The sequence below is a fragment of the Netta rufina genome (assembly GCF_964035555.1).
Source record: "Netta rufina genome assembly, chromosome: 6".
NCBI lineage: Eukaryota > Metazoa > Chordata > Aves > Anseriformes > Anatidae > Netta > Netta rufina.
In genome coordinates, this window is record NC_140129.1 from 25,225,979 (window position 1) to 25,251,177 (window position 25,199).

Sequence of the window (25,199 nt, forward strand, 5' to 3'; positions counted from 1 at the left end):
ACAAAATCCCTGACTGGTTTTGCTGCTTAGCCATAAGGGTCTACCAGTTACCCATGTTACTGTGAATAATTTGACTGCTTTATGGGAGTTCAATATCCTATTTAATGCATTATTCATGTCTTTATTTTCTTTACAGAAGAACTTAAAGAGGAGGAAGCGGAGCTATCTGATGATGGTAAGAATTTCATATTTTAATCAGGAAAAACTAAAAGCTGTGTTTTTATTTCATGTTCTATGGAGGTTTTAATCACGCTCCTCGCTCCTTATTTGTAGAAGGGAAAGAAACAGAGATTGAATATCGGACAGTTACTATCAACACTGAACAAAAAGTTTCAGATGTCTATAATATTGAAGAAAGACTGGGATCGTAAGTACTATATTGTGCTTTTAAAGACACGTTGCTTTCCAAGCTACTAGGAAATTACAAGACTAGAAAAAAAAATAATAAAGAAAGAAAAAAAAAAAAAAAAAGAGGAACACACTGCGCACTTGCATTTCCATTAAATCCATTAGTGGTTACAAGATTATCCTGCCCACAGGCTAAAATCTCTGTTGACAGTGGTTATAATCCCAAGAGCATTAATAGTATTGCTCAGAGAAGGTCAGCGATTAGCCTGGCTGTTTCTCACTGCTCAAACTCGTGGTTGTGTGAATTGCATGCCATGATAATCTTTGAGCAATTTGTGCTGCTGGTGGTGCTGAAGGGCAGAGGATCATGTACCATTCTCTTAACAGAGCTGGCATTTATCCTTCTGCTGGATAAGTGTGTCATAGAGGTGCAATTGTACATATACAGTGAAGTGAATTGAAAGTATTGAAGACTATCATTCAGGTTCTAATTTCATCTACATCTAAATCTGACATTTCACCTCAAACTTGAGAGATGTTTCCTACCTTCTGCTTCTGCATAGGTGTATGGCCTATGGAAAACTGTATGCAGTCAAACTTGAGTCGTATGAATTAAAGACTGCTAGGTGTTCTTTTTTTGAACCCTCTTGTATAAAAGATGTTAATTGTAAAATTGGGGTCATCAATAATAAATATGGTAGTCATCAAAATTGCTTGCAGATTACTCTTCACAAAATCGGTGCAGAAGAGTACTCGATATGATGATTTTTTAATTTCAGATAGGTGTGGTTGCACTGGCATATTTAGTAAAATTTTGCTAGTCTTTGTGGACCATGCATTGTAAAAACATTTTATGGAAATAGATGTATGTTTTCAGGGGCAAATTTGGACAAGTCTTTAGGCTTGTTGAAAAGAAGAATGGAAAAGTGTGGGCAGGAAAATTTTTCAAAGCATATTCTGCAAAGGAAAAAGAAAACATAAGGGATGAAATCAGCATCATGAACTGTCTACATCATCCAAAACTCGTCCAATGTGTAGATGCCTTTGAAGAAAAAGCCAACATCGTTATGGTCTTGGAAATGTAAGTATAAAACAAATCACGCTAACAAACCTAATAAAGTTGGAAATAATTGTGCATACAAAAGTAGCAATTTACCTAGATATGGGTGACTGACAGACGCTTCAGAGTCTGTAGGGTTTCACACCTTGTAAGTTTTTCCAGTCATTCATCCAAGCTGTTTAAACTGTGCAAGTAAATCTGTGATGTCTTTCTTTAAAATCAGTGTCAATGTGTTGCAGACTTCATTATTTCATTTGGTTTTTAATCTAGTAAGTGTGGTGCTTTTCTGCAGCTTACTCTTCTATTGCCAACTTGAGAGGGGAGAAAAAAAGTTTGTTGTAATTTGGCTTGGTTTTAGAACCAAAAATGTGCTTAAGGAGGACAAAAAGCATTTTTCTTTAAGAAGTTCTAAACAGATATTGAATAAGCTTGTGTCAAATTTCACCTAAACACTAACCAGTTATCTCCTGCAAAGAACTGAGTATGGATGAAGAACAGACTGTAGAGAAGAAAGATATACTTGCAAATGCAAACCTTAAAGCTATATTACAACAAAATAGTTGAATTTCTATGAAAAAAGCACCCAGGAAAATTTATAGTATCCAAGAGGTATTGGGAACACTTTGTTCACATCAAGGGCAATATCCAGTTTTTATATTTTTAAGAGTCCTTAAAAAGGGATTAGTCTGATGAGTTTTTCCTGCAACAACATAAACACTCTGATTGTAAAACACTTATTTTTAGCAATGGAAATCCATCTAAGAAATATTCACAGGTCAGCACAGTGAATGCTCCAGATCTAGACCAGGAGATGCAGAAAGATGGTTTACATTGTAATTTACATTTGTATTTTTGTTTTCCAAATTTGTATTTCAAAATTGTAATTTTTTTTTCCATATTCGTTTTTTTTTTTGTTTGTTTTGTTTTGTTTTGTTTTTAAATAATCTAGTTAAACATGACTTGATCTGCCCTTAATATCAAGCCAGATTCTGTGTCAAGGTCCAGGTGTCGCAGTTGTAGAAGGGGATTTCTCATCTCCCTAAAAGTCATTACACTCTTTATCACAAGATTTACAATTGAGTAAAGCTGGATTTGAAGACAGCCTAGGTTGCTTTCATGTACTTGCTGAGTAAGATAGCAATACCTATCTTCACCTCACAAAAACTGCTTTGGGCTATTAACTCCACACCACTGTGAGAAGGAGAAGAAAATTGCCTTAAGCAGTGCTATAAAGCATCTCACGGGGCTGGAACTTAGGCATTGAAGATAGATTATTATTTTTTTCCAGAAAAAGAGAAAGTTGAGAGTATGTTCATACACTAAAATTCATTATAAGAAAAGTATCTGCACATTGAGGAGTGGAAAGTAGTGGTCAGACTTCAGAAACACTAAGAATGAGCGTGCATGACCAACGTGATGTTTGCATCATGCATAATGCACCTGCTTAGTGTGAATCCCATACTTGTGGCAGTAGCAGCTGGAAAGAAAAGGAAATCCTGATCTGTGCTGATGTGGTTTCCCAAAAAGTTACATCAGCCACTGTGCTGCTGCCACATCTAGACAGCTGCACTTTCATGCACTGTCTGCTACAAGGAGAAGCTGTTTTTTTCTGGCTGGAACTGCTGAGCGAGAAATAGGTTGTTAAGAGCCAAAGAGACTTTATCTATTATCTTGCTTTCTTGGCATTTGCCTAGATTATGTGAAAGCTGCTATTGCACTGGCATATTTCAGAGACTGAAATGCCGTTATACAACCTTGGTACTTACATGCAAGACGGTGCTTTTATTTTTAGATTCAGAAGTTGAACGAGCTGATGATGGTAAGGGAAGGGAGCCCTACTTAGCTTGGAATTGAAAGCTGGCAGACCTAATGGAAAACAAGGAAATGTATAAAGAGTTTTGAATATCATAGGGCTTTACACTCCATTAGTTCCCCTCTGCAAACAAAGGGTGTTTATTAAAAATATATATACACAAAAATACAAACAAACTTAAAGTAGTTTTGTTAACCAGTCTAATTAGGATGTGATTTTGGTGGCTACACTGGGTTTTGAAACCCCACATGGAAATTTCCATAGCTTTAAGAGCCATAGGAGGAGGAGCAGGCAGGCAATAGCTATCAGTCCCTGCTCTGGAGCAGGTCTGGGCAGTGAGATGCTTCTGTGACACCTTCATGTCAGATGGTTTGGTGGCCTCTGCGCTGTCACTGTCCCCAGGTGACAGTCACAGCATGGCAACTGCACCAGTATTGTTTAGAAAGGCTCCAATGGATCATTTCTGTTTTAACTATTAAGCTAATATTTCTTTGCATGTCAGGGAAGTTGTGGCAAGTACTTTCAAAAATTCTTCGTATCGAAGCTATTCTTTTTATTCCTACCAGAGTCTATAAATAAGCAGATTTCAAATAAATCAAGCTCATCTGCCATTAGTCCTCTGCTAAACTAGATGTTAGCAATGACTGGAATTTAGCAGCTATTCAGAGTGGAGCTTTTGACAACGAGCACCTTTGGATTTTTCTTCCTGATATTAATCCTGAATTTTTCATTTTAATTTTATTTCTATGTCTTTCTTACAAGCTTTTAAACTTTGCCCAGCAATTCCTCTCTCGTTTTACAATTTGTCATGCCACTATTTTGCATTGTTTGATTTTATATGTAATAAATTTAATTGTTGTTTTTTGTTGTTGTTGTTGTTTTGTTTTTTTGTTTTTTTCTGGTCATTCATTTTAAATTAAATGCAATAGTGATTCAATCATTTGATGTGCTCTTCCCTAAAAACCTTCTTATCTACTACCATTTGTTAGAAGTCGGGGCAAATCTCAGGCATTTCCTTTGCAGATATAATACAGGATCTGTTCCAAAATAAGTATCTCAGTGGAAAAGGAGCTTAAAAAACAGTAGCACATTGTGAACAGTATTCAGCATTGGCAGCTAAGTGCTTTAAAGTACATTTTTACATATTTCAGATAAAGTCAGTTTCATAGTCAGTTTATTTTGACACAGATAAGAAAATTATTGTGTTGAAAATTAAGATTATTAAAGCAAAATTGCAGCAGTCAACTCTGCATGTCTCCATTTATTTGGTATGATTTAAGTTGACACAAGTCTCTAAGGTCTTGGTTTTGTTTCAAAGGAAGATTTATCAAAATGCAGGGAGTATTTGCTTGGGCATCCCCAAGGTAGCATTTTCTCACTGTTCTTCCATGACCAAAATATTAAAATCAAATACCTTAAGTGTGTATTCTCTGACTCTATAGAGAAGAATATTTCCCTCACATTAACCTGATTAGACGTTAGATTCTGAGACAGCTGTGACTGTGTGAGGAAAGCCTGCAGAAGCAGGTCTTCCTGTGTGTATGCAGGACCAAATCTGCATTGGTTCAGTTCAGCTTTCTAGCCTGTGAAAAATTAACCTGGATTTCACTCAGGATATAAATGGAAAAAATTGCATTCTATAAATGCAATTGCTGTTTAATGATGTTTCCAGAGTGTCTGGTGGTCCTAAGGTAAAAACAGCATGCAGATGCATTAACAGTAAATCATTTCAAAATTGTATGCTAAAAAGTGGTGCTTGGGGCAATCGTACAATTTCTGGAAAACTTTCTCTTTAAGGATCTAAAAAATATATCAGTTTTCTGTTTAAAATACATCCATGTTAACAATCAAAAAGGAATCCATACTTTTTAGTATCAGGATGATTATCATTTGGAATTGCAGAGTGCTCTGGTTATAAATATTTTTCATATAGATGTTTTCTTAAACGCATCCATACAAGTTAATGTCTTACTGCAGTAACAAAATACTTGATCCCAGACTCATCAGAGCTGTTTTTTCAATATCTATCCCCATATTATTGGCGTTATGTTACAAATGTGCTCTAATCCAATGCAACTTCTGAATGTGTCAAGTGTGTGCTGTTCTATTTCTGTGTTAACAGGAAACTGCAGTAGCATCTGTGATTATATATTTTCTGAAAATATATAATGCTAAAGCAACAGATGTGTCCAGAACTCCAGATGTTTCAATTTCAGTATAGGATATGAGGGGTATAATCATGTATCTGACAACTTGCAAACATTGCAAGGCCGTTTTTTACTTGCGTGTTTTCTTACTGTAACTAAAATTATATTTGGCAATAAGCATGAATGCTGCAAAATGTTAAGCCATATAAAGACCATGAAACGTTTCAATTAGAGCAGATTTCTAATAGCAGATCTGCTCTGCACACCCCTTGCTCCCTTCTGTATCGGTCATTCATCTGCTGCATGCAAAAACATAGTTCCCATCTTTGGACATGAACAGATGAAACAGTTGGTGATTACTCAGAATTAAAATAAATAAATAAATAAAATAAAATACAGCAACAAAGAAAAAAATGCATTTTGTTTTATTAAATCTATGTGAACTGTCCCATTTTAGTTCCACGAAGAGTCCAGGAGATTCTACCCTTGAAAGACCACTTATTTAATATCTTAAATGAGCATAAAAATGGAATTGACCTACAAAGAGTGTGGTGATGGTTGATCTAAAAATACCAGCACTGAAAGAGTTGTGGATTATATTGTCCTGCCATAGCTAAGGGGGAAATTCCCGCTGAGCTCACTTGGATCAGAAATTTATCCTTTGAGCTTTACATTCCAATTAAGCATATCATTCAAATTCTTCCTTCTGCAGACATTCTTTGTCACCCTCAGCCTCCCTTCTTCCCAAATGCCTTTTTGCTAATCTACTGTAAATTTTGTCCTTTTCTATGACCCATCCCATACTTTGGGATCATACCCTTGATCCATACTTTTTTCCCCTCCTATCCTGTGTTGTAGTTTTCTTAATTTCTAAATTATGTTACCTGCACTTGTGCAGTAATGGAGCATAGAAGGGAAGAAAGCAGTGAGAAACATCAGTTTGGAATCTGGAGTGGTGGCATGGACACGTCAGAGGTCTGACAACCATATTGTACGCAATTGGCAGCCAGGTGCAGGTGGTTGAACGATAAAGGATAATGCCATTAAGAAATGTAGATTGTATCCTGGAGTGACTACTGCAAGCTTGAAATATTTGGATTTGTGTAAAGGAAGTAGTTTGATTACTCTCAAAATGAAAATGGTACAGAAGCTCTCTTTTTTTCTATCTTTCCTAGGGTTTCTGGAGGAGAACTCTTTGAACGAATTATTGATGAAGACTTTGAACTGACAGAGAGAGAATGCATTAAATATATGAGACAGATTTCAGAAGGAGTTCAGTACATCCATAAGCAGGGTATTGTGCACTTGGATTTGAAGCCAGAAAATATTATGTGTGTCAACAAGACTGGTACAAGTATCAAACTCATTGACTTTGGACTTGCAAGAAGATTAGGTAATGACTTTTCTTTTTCAGTATGATATGGGGAAAAGGACAGGACAAGCATTAAATCATTCTTACCACTACATTCTTCCATTTAAATGAGTAAATAGACATGTTTTATACAAATAAGTATGAAATTAGTAAAAAATAAAAAGTGGAAAATAACACATTCCAGAGAGAGAGGAGGCCACCTTATCTTTGAAAGTCTGCAGAAAGTAGCTATTTTTTTCTGTGACCATGGTATACCTGTAGATTGCAATGTAAAATATACAAAAGTACTAATATTAACAAATATTACCTTTACTATGAGAAATCGCAAAACACTAACTTTCTAACTCTAAGAAATGGAACAAAACATCAATCTGCATGAGTAGTATTACAAATATTTGAAACTTTTTAACAGCAGGATTTAAGGTGATGCTCCTGAAAACTTTCAAGTATGGATAGTTACATGGAATTTATACCCACCCATTAGTGTTCTCATTTTCCATCTTAACTAGCAATATATTGTTATATATGTAAAATATAGGAGGAATTCTATAAAAGGGTGTGTTTTGCTCACATGCTCATAGTCATGCTCAAAATGACTAATGAAATAATACTACTTAAAATAATATAATGGGGGGGGGGAGGAGGGGAAAGTTCCATTTGACAAGCTCCTCCTCTTCCTCTGGTGTTTTTAGTTGTTTCTTTTCATTCATTCTGGACTAAGTTTTCCAGCATGATCTGCAGTCTTGCAATCTGAAAGCCAAAGACCATGGAGGATTCTTCTCTTCATATTGTTCATTGTCAACTCAGCTTTAGAAGGCAGCCCTCCAGTTGTGTTTGTTCAGTGTTAATGCCAAAATCACACACTCATCTTTTTTTAATCCTGCACTTTCACAAGAGGGAAAATAATAATAATTCCAAGAATTAAAATGAGCTAAAACACTTTATGAAGATGTTATGCTGGCTGAGCTGAGATTTGTCACTTTTGCCATTAAATTGATTAGCACAACTCTGCATAAAGTTGCCTACAGCTACATTCTTAGTTATAATCTTTCCCCTTCACTCTTTAAAGAAAATTATAATTAATATTTATTAAAAAAAAAAAAAACATTTTAATGAGAGTAAATTTTGAAATTGAAACCTGTTTTATATTACCTGCTATATTCTGCTCATCCTACTTCTTTTGATACTTAAGTAACAGACTATAACATACCCAAGAATATGATTTTACTAAAACAAACCAAAAATGGTATGTTGAAAAAATAGGGAAAAACAAATCCGCTTTTCAGATTTCAGATATTCAACTCCAAAAGCGCATTGCATGAATCTTGGGCACAACATTATATGAGTCTTGGAACTCAGAGACCTAAGCGTTTATTTCATTCATTAAAAAACGCGTGGCACCATTTATGTTCCTTCACCAGTGGTGAGATTTTTGTTACCAGCTGTGTGAAAGACTTCATCTCCGGATGTTCCAGCTGTCAACCTGGGAAACTATACTTCTACTGCTGAAGTGAGTGGTTTTCAACAGCAACAGATAGGCACGTAACAACAAAACACCTTTTTATAGAAGTTTCTTCAGCTACATTTGTAATTTGACACCCCAGTTAAAGCCACATTCAGCAAAAGGAAGATCCTGTTTTCAGTGTCCCGTTCATACCCATTAGGTTTTCTATTTTTCTGTTAATGTAGAGGCATCACTGTATATTGCATGGCTGATACTAGTTTGTGAGCTGCTACAGTCATGTTATATGTGGCAAATCTCTAACCTGTATATAACTTTTTTTTTTTCTTTTTTTTTTTATGTCAAAATATGAGAGCTATGGGCACTGAACCTGATTTTGGTTTTACGATGCTGTACATTCATTTGGCTTAATGCATTGCTAATTCTTGCAAAGTTACATTGTAGGTACTTGCTCTTTCTTTCACCAGCCTGCTGTTCTGGACAACACGGGGTGTGTGGCATTTCCATAGCAAGAGAAAGTGCCCTCCCGTTCCATGCCCCTGATGTTCCATTTGCTAAAACAATTTTTACTACGTGACCTCTTTTTGCTAATTGTCTTACATGGAGAACTGACAGCACATTCCTCCATTTGTGTTCCTTCAAGCCTTGTGATTTTGAAATTGACTGTCAAAATCACTTTGATGAGATAGATGTGGGATTAGGAGCCCTCGTGCTGTGTCCATGACCCCAGTGCAGCAGATACCTCTCAACCAAGGGACTGCCAGAGGGAACAGTGACTGATTTTGCATTTCAGCTTCTGAGATTTATTTCTAATTTTTTTTTGTAACTAACGCAAACTGATGGTTCTAAATATTCATTGTTTCAATCAGTTTTAGAGAAAATAGGATCATCTCCTTCTGCCGTCATTTGCTGCAGCTAATTAGTTTTCTTATACTGTCAGGAAATACCAAAGCCGCAGTGGGATATTTTCCTGACCTTTTTTGGTGTGCTGAGGAACACATGTAGAAAATTGTTTAAGATAAACTTCTTGAGCAGAAGAGAACGGGTTTTGAGTACTGTAAAGATATTTTTTTATTAATCAGTTGACTATACACAGTGCCGGCAACAGTTTGCAGCTAGCTTGTCAGCTTTCTGTCTGAACTAAGTGATATCCAAACACAGATCCTACTGTGTACCAAGCTTGTAAACATCTGGGTAAAGAGTTGACATATTACTGCACAGAAAAGGTCTTATTCTCTTTTTTCTTTTATACACAGAAAATGCTGTATCAGTTCTTTCACTTTGTATGCTTGCACTCAAATGCCGTGTTTTCAAAAAATGTTCCTCTGACCTATGGGCAGCACATTTCATACACCAGCCTTTTGCATACACAGTGGCTCATGGTAGTTTACACAGTGCACAGAAAAGCTTCCAAACTTGGATGTGAAAATCCCAGCCTCAGATTTAGAAGATCACAATGAAGCTTTTAGAAAATAGGCTCTTTGTGACAAATTTTGGTAATTTTTCATAAGGACAGGTGGGAAAAAAATGGGGAAAATGGTATCTTAGGCTTCCTGTTTGTTTTTGGAAAGAATGGGGGATCTCTCATTACCTCTATGGAGAAGACGTCCTCATTTTAGCTAAATCAATTTAGGTTGGATATTAGGAAAAGGGTCTTTTTGTTGTAGGAAGGCTCTGGTTTCGTTAGTATAGGGATGCTGTGGGATATTTTTTGCATGTGCTTTTTAAAGGCTAATCAGGCAGGAAGGATCTTGATGTTGGTGAACCTGCATGGGGAGAATAGAGTTCCCTCTGCATAGAGAGGTCTCTAAAAGCAGAGATTACACGTGAAAATGAGGTTTCCACAATTAATTTATTATCAACACATCTGAGCAGTGCAAAAAGTGTTTCACAACATTCAAAATGAGAAACTGGCACAACTGTGAGTGAATTCACTATGGTAGTGCCTAAATTACCTGCAAGCATACCATTCAATCCTGAAGGAAGTTCTTTACCCCATATATCCTTCAATTTTCATGTTGTAAAGTGGGGATTTACATAAATCATAAGAGTACCAGCATAGATGCATGATTACATTTTCTGAAATGACTAAACAGTTTTAAGTAGAGGTAACTGTAAATGCATCATCAGAATTTGGATCAGCATTTATGTTGCAAAGTATGGTAATGGAAGTTTGAGCGCATAAAAATGCTCTGTACTGATTCAGTGTTGTGGACAAGCAGCTTTTACTGTAGTCTTCTCAAAACTTTGACCTGCTATTTTGTTTTGTTTTTCTCAAGCTTTTCTCTTGATTACAGAGCTGCAAATCTCTGCATGTGGTTACCTTAGCAGAAGCAGGATTGGAATCTGTTACATCTGTTTTTCTTCCCATTCATATCTGCTTTGTTTAGATGGTAATCTCTTTGGGAGAGAGATGGTTCCTCTCTCTGTCATTGTACTGTGCTTTATCTGGACGCTACTCTTGCACAAAAGATAAGCACAGTGCAATGTGTCTCACTTAAGGCAAATACTGATTATTCAGGCACATGTGCAGACTGGACACGAGTATCTCAACCTAAATCCATGCCTGTTTGAAGTCAGAAACAACTTATCTCCTGACATTTTTCTACTTTTATAATCCTTTTTTTTTTTTTTAATTGGGACTGTTTTTTTTTCCCATCACTAATTTATTCCTTATAGTTTCCTTCCTGCCTGCCCTTGCTTATTCTTTTCCTCTTCTTCCCATCCTATTTAGAATAGCCATCAAAGAAATTGAGCCTATTGAGATTTACCTAGTACCTTCTTATTGAATTACATTGTGTTTCACGCTATCAGTAAAAGTTAGACGTATCACTCCTAGTTGCATACTGGTAGCATAAACTGGTAATGTTAGATTCTGTATTGGTCCTTATTCTACCTTCATCACTGCATTTTCCAGTAGAATAATACCAGTGGGTCAGCACAAGAAAGATGAAGACAAAGTTCCTATGTCCTATGACATGATTCTTAGAGTTCATATTGCTAGCAGTAGCTTGGTTGTGGATCATTTCAGAAGCATCCACAAGCAGAGCCAAATGTAAGATATCTCCCCTTTTTTCACCACTTTGGGGCTCCAGAGGTATGCTTGTAGTCACGTCTGGTTTCAAGAGCAGGCTCAAACCCACTTTTATTGATAAGGTAGTGATCCATTAGGTGTGTGTCATCTTGTTTTCTTGTTTCACCTCCTACCTGTGACACTTCAGTTAAGAGACATGTGACCCGGTATTGATTCTCTTTCCTGTTTAATCTATAAAAAATGTGTTAGATTAAAATAAATATTTCTTGTTATTATAACTTTATCATTACTCTATCTCTACCATAAAATACAGATCCCTGAGCTTTATTAAATCTTGGATAATTTGTGAAAACTCATCTTTAACCCTGGAATCCTGAAATCCTCTTGTGAAGCTGCTTATAGCAATGAAGTCTCAAACACTCGTGTACTTCAGAACATGCAAACCTAATCAAACACTAAAAGTTCTCTCCTTTCTTAGTCCTTGTGTTGTGCAAACTCCTTGCAATAGCAACCTTCTTAGAATGTGCCTTGTACTGTGTGGTAAAGGATGCTTAACATGTTGTTCTTTTTTACTATTCACGTGTCAGCTGAGAGAATAGCAGTTCAGGCATGATTTATGTTTTTCAGGTAAGAATCTTTAACAAAACCACAAATATGAGAGCAAAAGTGGTTTTTCTGTTGTTGGAGAATAACTGGAGAATTCTTAAATCCTGCATGCAGCAGTTAACAGTTTTCTTTTTCATTCCTCACAGAAAGTGCAGGTTCTCTGAAAGTTCTATTTGGGACACCTGAATTTGTGGCTCCAGAAGTTATAAACTATGAACCTATTGGATATGAAACAGATATGTGGAGTATAGGAGTTATCTGCTACATCTTGTGAGTACTTTGCTATTTGTGACCCAAATCCTTACAGTTTATGAACACATGAAATTTCCATCAACTCCTCGGTGTTCTTCAAATTTTTATTTATTTATTTATTATTTTATTCTACTACAACCTCCAACATGATTAATAAAAATTCTCTGTTGTCTAAAGGGTGTAACTGGTGAACTGCAGAATTAGAAGTTCTGGAAATTTAGCCGTTTAGTGTTATACATCCTACATCATAAACCAGCAACACTTCATCTCATTTAAAGGACAACATGTCAGTATTTTATTATTAACTTCAAACTATTATTCCTTCAAGCTGTTTAAGAAAAATATTTGGTCATGTGCTAAGTATCTTCCTATTCTTTTATTCTCAAGAGAGATGATTTTTGTGAAATTTGGGGGTCTTTTTATTCAGGGTACATCTTCCACAGGACAGACTAAAATACTCCAGCATTACTTTATCTGTTCACGGTGCATTTTCATTTATTATTAAATGCAAAGTATTAGATAAATATTTTTTTAACTAGCATGGATAAACCTCATGGAAATACTTTGGAAGGTTGGTGTGTATTTGGTGTGATCTTTATATGTGATTTGATAACATGTGACTATGAACTTCAGAGGGCTTAGAGAAATTTATATGGAAATAGCATCTCCCAGGTCTCATGCCTGGTACATCAGTTGATCTTCCTCCAACTGTGACATAAAAAACATCATACCAAAATGATACAAATACAAATACAAATACAAATGAAATGGGAAAGTCAATTTGGAGCACGGTTCTTTTTCCCTCACTCTAGTTTCAATATTCAGGAAAAGGGAGATGTACTTTTCACTTGTTCTTTTAAAAGGCTTCTGTTGATGCTTTACTTTGTTCTGTAAAAGAACCCCCCCTCCCTGGCCGGCCTCGTCCCTGGCAGCTGGCAATGCGGAGGTGTTTGCCTCGCCTTTACTCAGTCTGTCAGTGATTCTGCTTGCCTTATCAGCCTATTTTTGTTCTCATATCCTTCTCATTTCCAAACTAAGCAAAATCATTTTCTCTCTAGTCCTGTGCAAAAGCTACTGCATCAACTTTCTTACTCCCAGCAAAGACTTAGAATGTTTCTGTTATTTAATTCATATGGGAAGCGTGCTACACTTTTCAAGGTCACTTTGCTCTGCCAGTTTATTTACAGGGCCTTTATTTTCCATTCACTTTCAGCATTTTTTTTTTTTCTGGACCTTGAAAGCTCATTTGGATCATTCTGTAGTTCAAATAATTTAGACCACACAAGCTGTACTCAGAAGACAAATCCATTTATTTCTCTAGTTTCTGAGGCCTCCTGAGTTACAAAGCACTGGAAAAGTGGTGCAGAGATCCCAGACTGCCTGCATGGCTACGGAAAAATCACCAGTGAAATCAATGCTGCATTGCCCTCTAGAGGCCTTTTACACGTTAAGGAGCAAAGCATTCACAGGAGACACACACGTTGGAGGTTTTTAACATCTTTTACCTTCGTCTGTTACCAAAGTATATGATGAGGTTTTGTGTACTTGCAGTATAAGCAGGTAACCTATCATGTGAAGCGCCAGACAAGCCCAGAAGAAGTCAGTGGCAGCAGCTGTGTGTCTTCCCATGTCATGTAGCCAGGGCTGCTGCTCATGTATGTTACCGGTGGGTCACACCATCATCATCTAAGTAGGCAAGGCAAATGGAGCAGGTGAAACAGAGATAAAAAAGGTGAAATGTCTCACCAAAAGTCAGTCCGCTGGCAGTGGCAGGACTGCAACTTCCCGGTTCTTCTGTGCCACCAGAAGATACCTGGATGCTGTAATGTAATGTAATGATGGGACTGGGGTGGTTACTCCTGATCCGATGTGCCTTGTGAAATATATTGTGAAATAATTTGTTTGCTAACGTGTCTAAGCTTGTATAAATCCTCATGAGGGGAAAGTAACATTACCCAAATGCAATGAAAATCATCTCATTTTCGATGCCTAACTATCCCCACAATAACAATCAGCAGTAGTAATCAGCATTTGTTTCTTGCCATCAGAATAAAGTAACAGAAGTGAGGGGAGAGGTGTGAGTCATCGCTTGGACTTTCCCTTCCCACCCCAGAGTGACAGGCTCCAAATCTGTCTTCACTTCCTTAAAGTCCAGCTATTTTTGCAAACTTATAACTGTGAGCTACGATCCAAAAGGGACCATCACATCACCATTACAGAATGCAAATAAAAGTCACTGAGAATTGGATCTCTCATTAGTTGTAACTCTGCTTTCCTGTTTTGATTGTGAGCTCAGAACTGCCAAATCTCATTCACAAAGTGTGAGACTCACTCCCTTGGTGTCTGCCTCTCATACCATCGCTGGTTTGTAACTTAGCATTTACATCCTCCCTCTCTCTGATGTGGTGAGTGGGGTCATGAAGGAAGAGGTGACCACTGCTGCGGCACTGGACCTAAGGACAGGTCTGCTACAGGTAGCTGATGGCCCAAAGCTGCTGCTGTGTCCATCATACGCCTTAAGGGAAGCTGCAGAAAGCATTGCATGACTTGACAAACCTCTTTTCTGGTAGGATTCAGGAGAGTTGAGAGCAGCCTAGAGAGAAACGTGTTCCTGGTATGTCCTGCACAACAGAAATAAAACCCAGGCTCCACAGAGAGCTATCGAAGAGATCTTTGTGGGTGAAGGGTCTTCCCTGCAGAAGAACTAATGGGTGGGATGTATCCTCAAGTAAGAAACAGAGTGAAATCACTCCTTCAAAACCCTTCAGGAAAACCTCTCTCCTTCTGCCATGCAGGCATAAATACAGATATTGCACTCTGCTGGGTTGCTGCATGTCTTCCTTACAGCATGAGTCACTTAATCCTACAACTAGTAGTGTACCCTTTCCACATTTCTAAGCTATATATTAAAGCCTCTTAATCTTTCTGGATAACTCATTTAGTTGTGTCTCTTCATCACTCTCTGTTCTTCCTTAAATTTCCCTATTTGTATTCTCCACCTCATGCTTTTTATCTTCCACTTTTATCTTGCTCTCTGTCCTGTTCTGCATCACAGTACTGTCCCAGATATTTAAGTTGATATATTGCCTTTGAAGTAACAGGCCACAAATATTATAGCTTGTGTATATCATCTCCGTTTATGTCTATTTCAGTGTTTCTTTTTGCATTTGCAGTAACCTTTATCTAGTGAAGGTTAAAACCTCCTGAATTCTTTCCAGCTCTTTCTGTCCAATTTATTTTACTAAATTTGTTTTTTTGGGTTGTGTGTGTGTTTTTTTTTTTTTTCTATTTCTAGTTTTTTTTCCAGTGATACATTTGGATAGCCAGTAGTTCCAATATTTAGTAATCTGAAGCAACTTCTAAATTCTATTTTATTTTGGGACTTTGACAAGGCACAGCAGTCTCTGCTGACTTGCATCCGGCTCTATGTTATATTAAAATTTTAAGCCTTGTAAATGTAAAGATGAGAGAGCATGCCTTGTTCTTTCAATAAAGCAAATTAAGAGGCCTTTGATGTCACAATTCTACTGCTCAAAAGGCAATGAATAATTTGGTCAGTGGCACTGGCAAGGTGTGATTCCACATTAATCCACCAGGCACGTAAAAGAAGGATGAGAGCAGGGTACTCGTCCGGCTTCAGCAATGAGCTGCGTTCGTTTACATGGGTCTCACTGGTCCATTTCTTCCCTTTGATGACTGGTGCAGGTGTGAGTCAGCCCTCAGATAAGGAAAAGATTGTTTTGTACAGTGGATGAAAGTCTTCAACAAAGTAGAGTGAGTGTAATTATTTGTTTTATTTCACTTGTAAAAGAATTAAATTACTACATGTTCTCCAGGGTGAAGTTATTATCATCTCTGCCTAAATGGGCTTATTTAGCATGACCTGCACAGTTTTAATCAGATTGAGATAAAGTTCTCTTCATACTGAAATTTGTTGCTTTTTTCACCATTAATGCCATGCAAAAACAGTAAGGAGGAGCTCAGTGTCAGCAGCTGCTGCTGTAGACACTGCTTGCAGAGGAACGCTCAGAGTCTGACTTTTTGGGACATGCAGCAAGCTCATCTTTCCTGGATTAGTGACAGTCTTAATGCACAGATTTCCAAGTGAAATGCTGTGGTGTTCGTTACACAGGCAGTAAGACTGGTCCTTTTGATCTTAAGATTTCTAAACCTGCCCTGAGAGCTTCATTAGAACAGACCAATAAATGTTAAGGATCATCTAGAGGATAAAATATCTTTCTCCTTTATTTAGAAGTGGAAACCGTGAAAGACTTTTTAAACAAATGGTTCTTACCACGCCAGGAAGATGCCTGGTTAAGTAGCTGGAAAAATGTTTTCAGTAAACAACTTGCTTCTTGTCTAATAGTAACTTCACAGTGTAAGCTCAGTATTAATTTTCTGGAGAGGTAGCTCATCTTTATCACTTAGCTGCAGCATTCCAAAAAGAAATTGTTTCCATAATCTGTCAAAAGAGTTGCTGGGCTATTATTACTTTAAATGGCCATTAAGAAACGAACAACCAAGACTTAGGTCAGTGAGATCTGTGATAAAGATAAGAATTTCTGGGTATAACCTACGTTAGTAGCTTTTTTTTTTTTTTTTTTTTTGGTTTTGGTTTTGGTTTGTTTTTTACTTTCTGTACACAGGGATCTAGTTCTCCTTACAAGTTTTTTCATGACAAAGAACCTGATTCATGGTGTAAAACTGTGGCAGAGAGAGATTATTTTCACCTTATAAATTTGGCACAGCACATACAGAAATACAAAAATACTTTCATTGAAAGCTTGGAATGGGTACTGTTACACTGGGGTTTGGAATGGCAAAGCGAATGGCAGCTTAATGGGAACCAACCTGGCAATTTACAAAATGCATGGAATGGGTCAATCCTACAAAAGCAATTATGATTTTAGCAGATAATCCTGTCACGCAATACTTAAAAAAATAAAATAAAATAAAATAAAAATAAAGCCAAACAACCTCTTTTTAACCTCTTTAATTTTCTGTTTATCCTCATCTCTCAGAAGATGTGTGTGACACGCATTCCCTTTGCCCTGAAAGCTAGCTGTCTCTGAGATGTCTCTATAAACCCTGCATCTGCAATATCAGCGTGGAGCAATGGGCAATATCTGCAGCAGCCTCTTTAGCACGAAAGTGATTTCTCAATACAGCAGCTTTAATCTCTGGAAATAGGCCAAGCTATTATAGCACAAGAGCTGCATAATACTATTTGTGGTAATACTATGCAAAGGTCACATTTGCCATCCTTCGACAAAGTGTTGAAGGGAAATGGGATTGTTCTTGCTCTGCCTACCCAAGTGTTTCCTCTGGAAGTCTAACAGCATGAAGGAAGAAGACGTGCATCCCCTAAATTGATAATGAATTAAAGAAATACCTCACAAACCTGTCATTTGTATAAATTGTGAGCTCTTTTGTAAGCCACTGAATTGCTTGAAAGATTATTGTGCTTACTACATAGTCAAAAAAAAGAGACAAAAAATCTGGAAGCCAATATCTAGACTTGTGATATGGATGAGATCTTTTTACCTCCTAACACATTATGGAGAATGATGGTTTATTACTACAAACAGGAAAAGGCTTAAATGTTTGAATGGGGAGAGATTTAAGGCTTTGCAGGAGTGCTTTGCAGATTCCAGGACAGAGCTTTTGCATCAGCATCTGACCTGCCAGGACTGCTGATGTGCGTGAGGGCAAAACAGAGTCCTTCTCATTCTGCGGTGGCTACACCAGCTCGCCAGTGCTGTCAGGCATAAAACCTCTCCTGGCAAACTGTAAGTGTCAAAGACAGAGAACAGTTACGGGAAAGTAGGTTGGTTTTGTGAGCATTTTTTGTGTGTGTGTGTTAATCCTTCAGCTTTCTGTAACTTGTGCCTGCAATACATTCATAAATGGGTTGTGCCACCTTCTACATTTATTAAGGCAGGCTTCACATTTCTGTTTGAATGCACCCCATATAATGGAAAACAAGACAGCAGATTCCTTCTATTTTGATTTACCTTCTTCTGCCTGAGGAAAAAAAAAAGAACAACCTTTTATCTTCATCTCATGTATTATTACTAGCAAATTTCTGAAGTATACGTGTACGACTCTGCACTCCACAGTACTGCACACAGCTTCCAGAAATGGTAAAAGATTTTGTGTCTGCTTCGCCTGAGACTTCAAAGAGTGTCTTCCTGCTTTGCCTATAGAAGTATAATCCATAAGAACAAATTCTGAATGAGATTTTGAATGTAACTAGTAACAAAACATAGCAAAATAATTTCACTGGAGATTTATACTAATACTATTAATCTAATAGCTCACTTTATTAAATCCCTACTCTTTTTTTTTTTTACCAATCTGTTCTGGGATATTCAGTGGCTTTGCAATATTTTTCCATATAATATTTTCAGAACACTAATAAATTCCATTTATTTTTCCAAAGGAAAAAAAAAAAAACAAAAAACAAAAAACAAAAAACAAAAACAACACAACACTACTGTTGAAATGTAACTGGTTGTTTAAGAGAGTAGTTTACACTGATTGTACAATGATTGTACAGAGAAAGGAAATAAAGGCTGTAAAATTTCATGAAGAATAGGTTATTATGTAAACTGCATGCCAGGGAGAAGACCTGGAAAACTGTATAGCTTGCGGTTCCAAGGAACAAAGCAACCTTTTGCCTGAAATTTTTTACTGAAAGGGTGAAATATACAGATACCAGAAGTATCTGGATGCACAACGATACAGTATAATAAACAACAAAGCTCAACGAGGGAAAGATACTCTGCAAAAATGACACCGTGATGTTCTGTAATTGCCTTTCACTTGCAATTTATCAGTTACATTGAGTTAAAAGCCTTGGAAGCTCAACTTATATTATAAAAGAGTATTATTTCCATTTCACGCATCATGATGACTGACTGAGAACATAAAGACCAAAATACTTCTGGGTGCATCTGCATAGCTCTAGAGCCTGCAGTGATGTGGGACTCTTTTATCTGGCAATATAATTTGCGGCGGGGAGAGGGCTGAGTGTGGTTTTGTTTACAAAACAGCCCCTTGAATGTCCTGATTTCATGCAGCATTTTTCTTCCTGGCCTCTCTCTGCATAAATAAATGGAATAAAATGTACAGAAACCTGGATTTGATGGTAAGGGTAGTAAGGTCACTCTGAAAACATACATACACACACACACAAAAAAATATATTCAACTGAGTTTGGTGTGAAATTTGCAGTATTATTTATGCAGAACTACACAAGTCACTTGGAAAGCTGGTATGCTCCACTTTCACCTAGTTCCACTTCACTCCTCAAAAATCTTGGGAAGAGAGAAAGAAGCAGAAACATTTTCCTTTCAGTTTTGCAGTCAAAATTCTAGTTTCCTCCCCACATGGCTATCCATAGTGACCTTTGTGTCTTTTTTATTAAAAAGAAGGGGGAGGGAGAAGGGAGCTTTTACTGACAGAGCTCTGCAGGACATCGGAGCTGTCACGCAGGATTTTAATTTCCTCCATTTGCAAAATGTCACTGTTTGTTCTGTGTCCGTCTGTCTGTTCTGCCCCCAGGGTCAGTGGACTTTCTCCTTTCATGGGAGACAACGACAACGAAACCCTGGCCAACGTGACCTCAGCAACGTGGGACTTCGATGATGAGGCTTTTGATGAAATCTCTGACGATGCCAAGGACTTTATCAGCAATCTACTGAAGAAAGATATGAAGTAAAGCCATTGGACTTGATACACTCTCTCTGTTTGCATTTAGCTGAACTTGCCATTCTTGTTTCCCCCACTGTGAACCTCCACATCGCTGCAGGCACCTCTGGCAATACTTTATAAGGAGCTCCGCGTGCCCGCCTGTCTGTGTGTGCAGCTCCCGTTTAGTTTACAGTGCGGAGGCTCAATGGAGGGCTTACTTTTAATCCTCTGCACGTTCTGCTTTTGCTTTCCTCCAGGCAAGATGCAGCCTGAGGCTTTGTGTGCCCCCTTGTCCTTTACTGTAGCGTGACCACTGTGTAAGAACTGCAGCTTCTGCATGAAATGCTCTGTCTTGATCTGAATGAGCTGCAGTTTCGCAAGGTTTAGCTCGCGTGTTGCTTTTTGAATGCGGTGCCTCTGAGTACCACAGTTTTCCTACAAATCTAGGAATTGGGCAAGAAAGAAAAAAAAATTCAGAGTTGGAAACCCTGTGTACAGCAGACCAAAAAAAAGGGACAAACCAAGGAGAGGAAACATTCTTCTTCCAATGAGTTTGCAATCGGATGGTAGAGAACAGAGGGTTACTTGTGTGTGCATCACAAACAAAATGGAGAATGGGTGTGGCTTGGTCAGAGAATTGGACATTTCTTTTTTTATTTTTTTTTTATGTTTAGTGCTGCAGAGAAGGAGGGTATTAAGTGGTGGGAAAGGGGAAGTTTCCATAATTGAAGAAAAGGAGATCTGGGACAGGGCAGGCATAAGGTAACTGGATCATTGCCATCGAGGCTCTGTTGTATATGTTCCATGCCTAAAACATAAGGCTTTTCATGCTTTGTTTTGTAACGTTTTATTCACACATGAAAATGCACAGCTTTCTCTCTCTCTCTCTCTAAAAAAAAAAAAAAAAAAAAAAAAAAAAAGGCTAAGAATTGAGAAAGTGAGTTTGGGAAGAGAGCACGGCTGGGAAAGCAGTGCCATGTGATCTATGATACTAAATTTAGGAAACAGAAAAATCAGCTCTGAGAAAAGAGAGAGAGAGAAATAATGTTAAAGCAGCTACCGTTAATGGCAACACTGACTAGTCTTTTTATGTAAAAACAGGAGTCGCTTAAATTGTACTCAATGTCTTCAGCATCCATGGCTGCAAAAAGACACCAAAAACATGGAAGCCAAAAAACTTTCCAAAGATAGGATGAAGAAATATATGGCCAGAAGAAAATGGCAGGTAACAAAGAGGATATACAAGTGGGCTTGTTATCCTAATAAGTCTCTGTATTTCTAATGTGTGTGATTCCAAGAAACACGTCGTGCCAGGCAGCTTCTGCTGCAAGGGAAAACTCCGGTGTGGGCAGCGTGTAAATGCAGTGAGCAGGTTTGGTGCCTACAGGCAAGCAGGAGGAAGGTGCACGGCTGCACATATGTAACACGTGAATCCGAGTCAGGCTACTGGAAGGCACAGGGGTCATGAGCCCAAGCGTAGATTTGCCTGTGCTTCTGAGGGTCTGAGTGCCTTCCCTCCCTGCCCGCTCTGTGCTGCTGAGGGCCAGGGGTTTATGCTACCCTTAAGAAATCTGAACTTAAAAAAAAAGCTTATCCACCTGGCCTGTCTAAAAATACCCTCATTTTGAGGTAGCTTCATTCTCCTAAACCTGTAGTCCCTGTCCTGTTGAGGCACCAAGCTCAGGATTCAGTCAGACTGGTTTAACAATTTTATTTGACCTATCTGGTGTCCATGTCTTCTTTTTTCTTAACGCTGGAACTGTTGTAGCAGGTCCATCTGTGCCGTTCTGATAGCTAGGGTAGTTGATACATAAAATGCTGGATCCAGCTTTTTAATTACCCTACAAAATACTAATTTATGTAAATCTAATTATATTTCCTCTTACATTCTATTTTACGTGTTTCTTAGGAGCTCATGCAAGCTGTACAAAAATACACACGCCCGTACTAGGGCAATGTAGTTTGAGTGTATTTTAGTGTCCTGGTGGTTGATTCTCGAGCCTGTCAGAGGTCTGCTTCCATCATGCAGATGGTACTTTCTCATCCGTTTCGTATTAGCTGCTTGTTCATTCTTGATGAAACTCAGTCCAGCCCATAAGGCTATCGAGAAACCCGTCCTCCTCCAGAACTAAGTTCCAGTTAAACAGTACATAGCTTTTTTGCTGGCTGTCCTCTCGCACAGTGCTTCTTATCCTCAGCTAACAGAGACATTCATTTAGGTATGAGTTCATCAGGGGAAGTTTATATCTGCAACTAAATTTGGTAATTCAGACCAGCCTGCTCTGTCTCTCCTAAAACATCAGAGCTATATATAAGCAGTTTGTCCAACAATTCCAGTGCGGTTTGCAGAGATCCCAGCTAATTTGTCCGAAGCACCATTGTTACAGAAAATCACATGCTTTTTGGATTGGATTGATCAGAAGCCTTTTGTGTTATGTCTTAGAAAACAGGCCATGCTGTCCGAGCAATAGGAAGACTGTCATCCATGGCAATGATTTCTGGTATGAGTGGGAGGAAGGCCTCTGGGAGTTCGCCCACCAGCCCGATAAATGCAGACAAACTAGAGAATGAAGGTAAGAACCTTGCTGTACCACCTTTTTACCTCTCCAGCAATCATACTAAAACTTTCGGCAAAATGTTAGAGACCAATTGTTAAGCAGGTTATTTCTGCTCTCTCTCTTTTGTTGTTACCTTTTTCTTTTTCTTTTCTTTTTTTTTTTTATATATAAATATAAATATATATATATATATCAAAAAGTCATTGTTCTTGTATTCTGCTATTCAGAATGCCCCAGTGCAAGTACTGGCAGTAAATTGTTCTCTTTTTAAAGGCAAGGAATTAAGGCAGATTTGTCAGCTGCACTTTGTATCAGTTTGGGAATGTGTGTTTATACAAAGATTGCAGTGATGTATTAGCTTCTCATGCAAGCGAGCAAGCAGTAAAGTATTAACGCTTGCTGTAACCAAGAGCTGTACTGGGGCTTAACCATGCCTCTCAGACAGGAGCATTTCCAAAAAAAAAATACAAGTAAAAAAAAAAAATAACAATAAAAAAAAATAACGTGCCTACATTATTCCCCGAAGTCCCCAGTTGAAATGTGGATTTGTGGTGTATATCGATCAGAGGTGCAGATGCTTGACACTTCTGGAAATGAAGCCAGTCATCCTGCCACTCACACAGACTGCGGGGGGCCTGATCCAAGTTGAAGTGCTTTACCCCTCTGACGAGCAGAAGTCTGGATTTGCATACAAGCAAATTCAAGGGGGGAAAAAATAACAAATATTATTCATAGCATGGTTGGCCTGCATGTTGATTTCTTTCTATTTATGGTCTGAATAGTTGTTCAGTTGTGAAAGACTGGCACAGAACTAAGCAGTTAACGTCCTGACTGTCCCATCAGCCTTGAAGAATTAAGTGAATTAAATGAAAGATGCTTTCATTACCATAAAAAATGCAATGCATCTTTTGAGAACATCCCCTGTAAAATAACTAACTACCTTTTCACTCTCCTCCAGATGCTTTCCTTGAAGAAGTGGCTGAGGAAAAGCCCCATGTAAAGCCATATTTTACTAAAACCATCCTCGACATAGAGGTTGTGGAAGGAAGTGCTGCTAGATTTGACTGCAAAATTGAAGGTACATTCAATTAGCATATTTCTTTCTTTCTTTCTTTTTTCCCTGCCAGCTTTCTGCAGTGTGCTGTAGTTTAGCTCTTTTTTCCCTGTGTTACTGTTGTTTTGGTGTCATTTTGGTTTACCAATATCTGCATGTCACAGCATGGATGTGTTGTAGTAACAGAATTTACTGGGAGCAGCATGGGCTTGTTCTGTGCTTGCCATAAAGCAGGAGCCTCCAAGAGTCAACGTGTGAGTCACTAATTTACAATACCAAGTGGGAGCAGTAGGATGATTTTTGAGGGTCAAAACAATTAAAATGGAAAAAAAAAAAAAAAAAAAAAAAAAAAAGATGCAATGTAGTGCCGTAAGTTGCAAGAATTACTCTTAGAGATTGATAAGCAGAAACTAAGAACAAGTAGGGAGTCATTGTCTGAAATGAAAGTTTCAGGTGACATTAAGATGACTATGCATGCATTGTGTTAAAGGCAAAGAAGTCCCTAACTGTATTTGCAGAAGAAATAATAATATAATTGTGCTCATTACCAAAGTCACAGCTAGTAAACAGCATGTGCTTGTTGTTGTTGTTTTAACTTGCAAACTCAAGGAAGAAAATTCAGACTGGAATATGCAGATAGAACAAGTTTATGAGGGGACTCCTAAGGAGCTTTGCTTGGTCAGCCTAATACCCTGACAGCTGACTGCTTGCATTTCTATTGCAATGAGACTGAAGCTCCTATGTTACAGCTGTTGACAAAAACTGAAGATTAGGAAGAAAAGAGCCGTTAAAACAAAATGGATAGAGTGGGTACCATAGTGCATGCGTTAAAAATTAGACAATTTCTAATTTTAAAATGAGTTTCAGAACCGGCTTCACTGACCTTCTGCTTGTTTCTGTGCTCCTAATCTCTTTCACTGCCTGTGTTTCCTACCTCACAGCGGAGATGTGAGGATGGATTATTGGTGCTGATGGATGCTCAGCGTGAGGGGTATGTGCCTAAGTACTGCATGGAATAAAACGGGTGGATGTTTGGAACCGCTGATGTTCTAGACTTTCCAGTGCATCTCTGTAATGTTCGTTGTGCACTAGGGATTCCTGCACTTTATTTCTGTTCAGCGGGAAGTCACCCTCTCGTCACAGTCCAGGACTTGGCTGAGACAAGCCTTCGGTTTGCTACACCAGCCAAGAGTACTGTATAAGGGATTGTTCTTCAGCATGTACTGTACAGCCCTGCTCCGGGTGCTTCGAGTACAGCAGAGCCATTTGTTTCACAAAAGGCTTGGAAACTCCCTCCGAGCTGCATAATTAAAATGCTTTTCTTAGACTCCCTTGTTTATCCTAACAAAGACAAATGGGAAACGAGTTCCATGGTCACCTCACAGGACAGGCTGGTTTGTCAGGAACACAATAAGAGGAGGAAAATTCAGAACAGCTGCAACAAAGCAACCTGAGAAGGATTCTGAATTGTAGTTGTAGCCCTAAATACCATCCTCTTTACACCCTAAATCTCAGTGGTGGGAACTGCAGGTCCCACAAAAGCTGCACCATAAGGTAAGCCTCACACAAACTATTAAGAGTCCCTTTCTGGCTGATGATCAAGACGTACAAAAAGCTGTCTGGAGACATTGAAAAAGTGATGGAAAGTGGTATCTAGACAGTATCTCAGAGCTAACTTTCAAAAAAAAAGAAAAGAAAAAAAAAACTCAGATCATTTGCATTTATTTTACACTGAATTCATTGAAATATCTGTGTATCAGCATATTGCCATATCCATACACAGATGTGAAATTGGAGT

At 38.1% G+C, this 25,199-nt stretch overlaps 1 protein-coding gene across 7 annotated transcripts in view; it reads left to right on the forward strand.

Annotated features, from left to right (window-relative positions):
• MYLK (myosin light chain kinase) overlaps positions 1-25,199 on the forward strand; it is a gene marked incomplete at its 5' end in the record, with an annotated part of 144,274 nt that overhangs the window by 115,876 nt on the left and 3,199 nt on the right. For 4 of the 7 annotated variants that reach the window (XM_084288744.1, XM_084288746.1, XM_084288745.1 and 1 more), the window contains 9 exons: positions 137-175; positions 274-367; positions 1,226-1,429; positions 6,544-6,761; positions 11,989-12,112; positions 19,661-19,813; positions 20,891-21,014; positions 22,233-22,362; positions 23,306-23,425. In XM_084288744.1, the coding sequence (XP_084144870.1) occupies positions 137-175; positions 274-367; positions 1,226-1,429; positions 6,544-6,761; positions 11,989-12,112; positions 19,661-19,813; positions 20,891-21,014; positions 22,233-22,362; positions 23,306-23,425 (1,206 nt within the window). The remainder of the gene's footprint in view (positions 1-136; positions 176-273; positions 368-1,225; positions 1,430-6,543; positions 6,762-11,988; positions 12,113-19,660; positions 19,814-20,890; positions 21,015-22,232; positions 22,363-23,305; positions 23,426-25,199) is intronic. The other 3 variants (XM_084288747.1, XM_084288748.1, XM_084288749.1) reach the window with 1 other exon arrangement.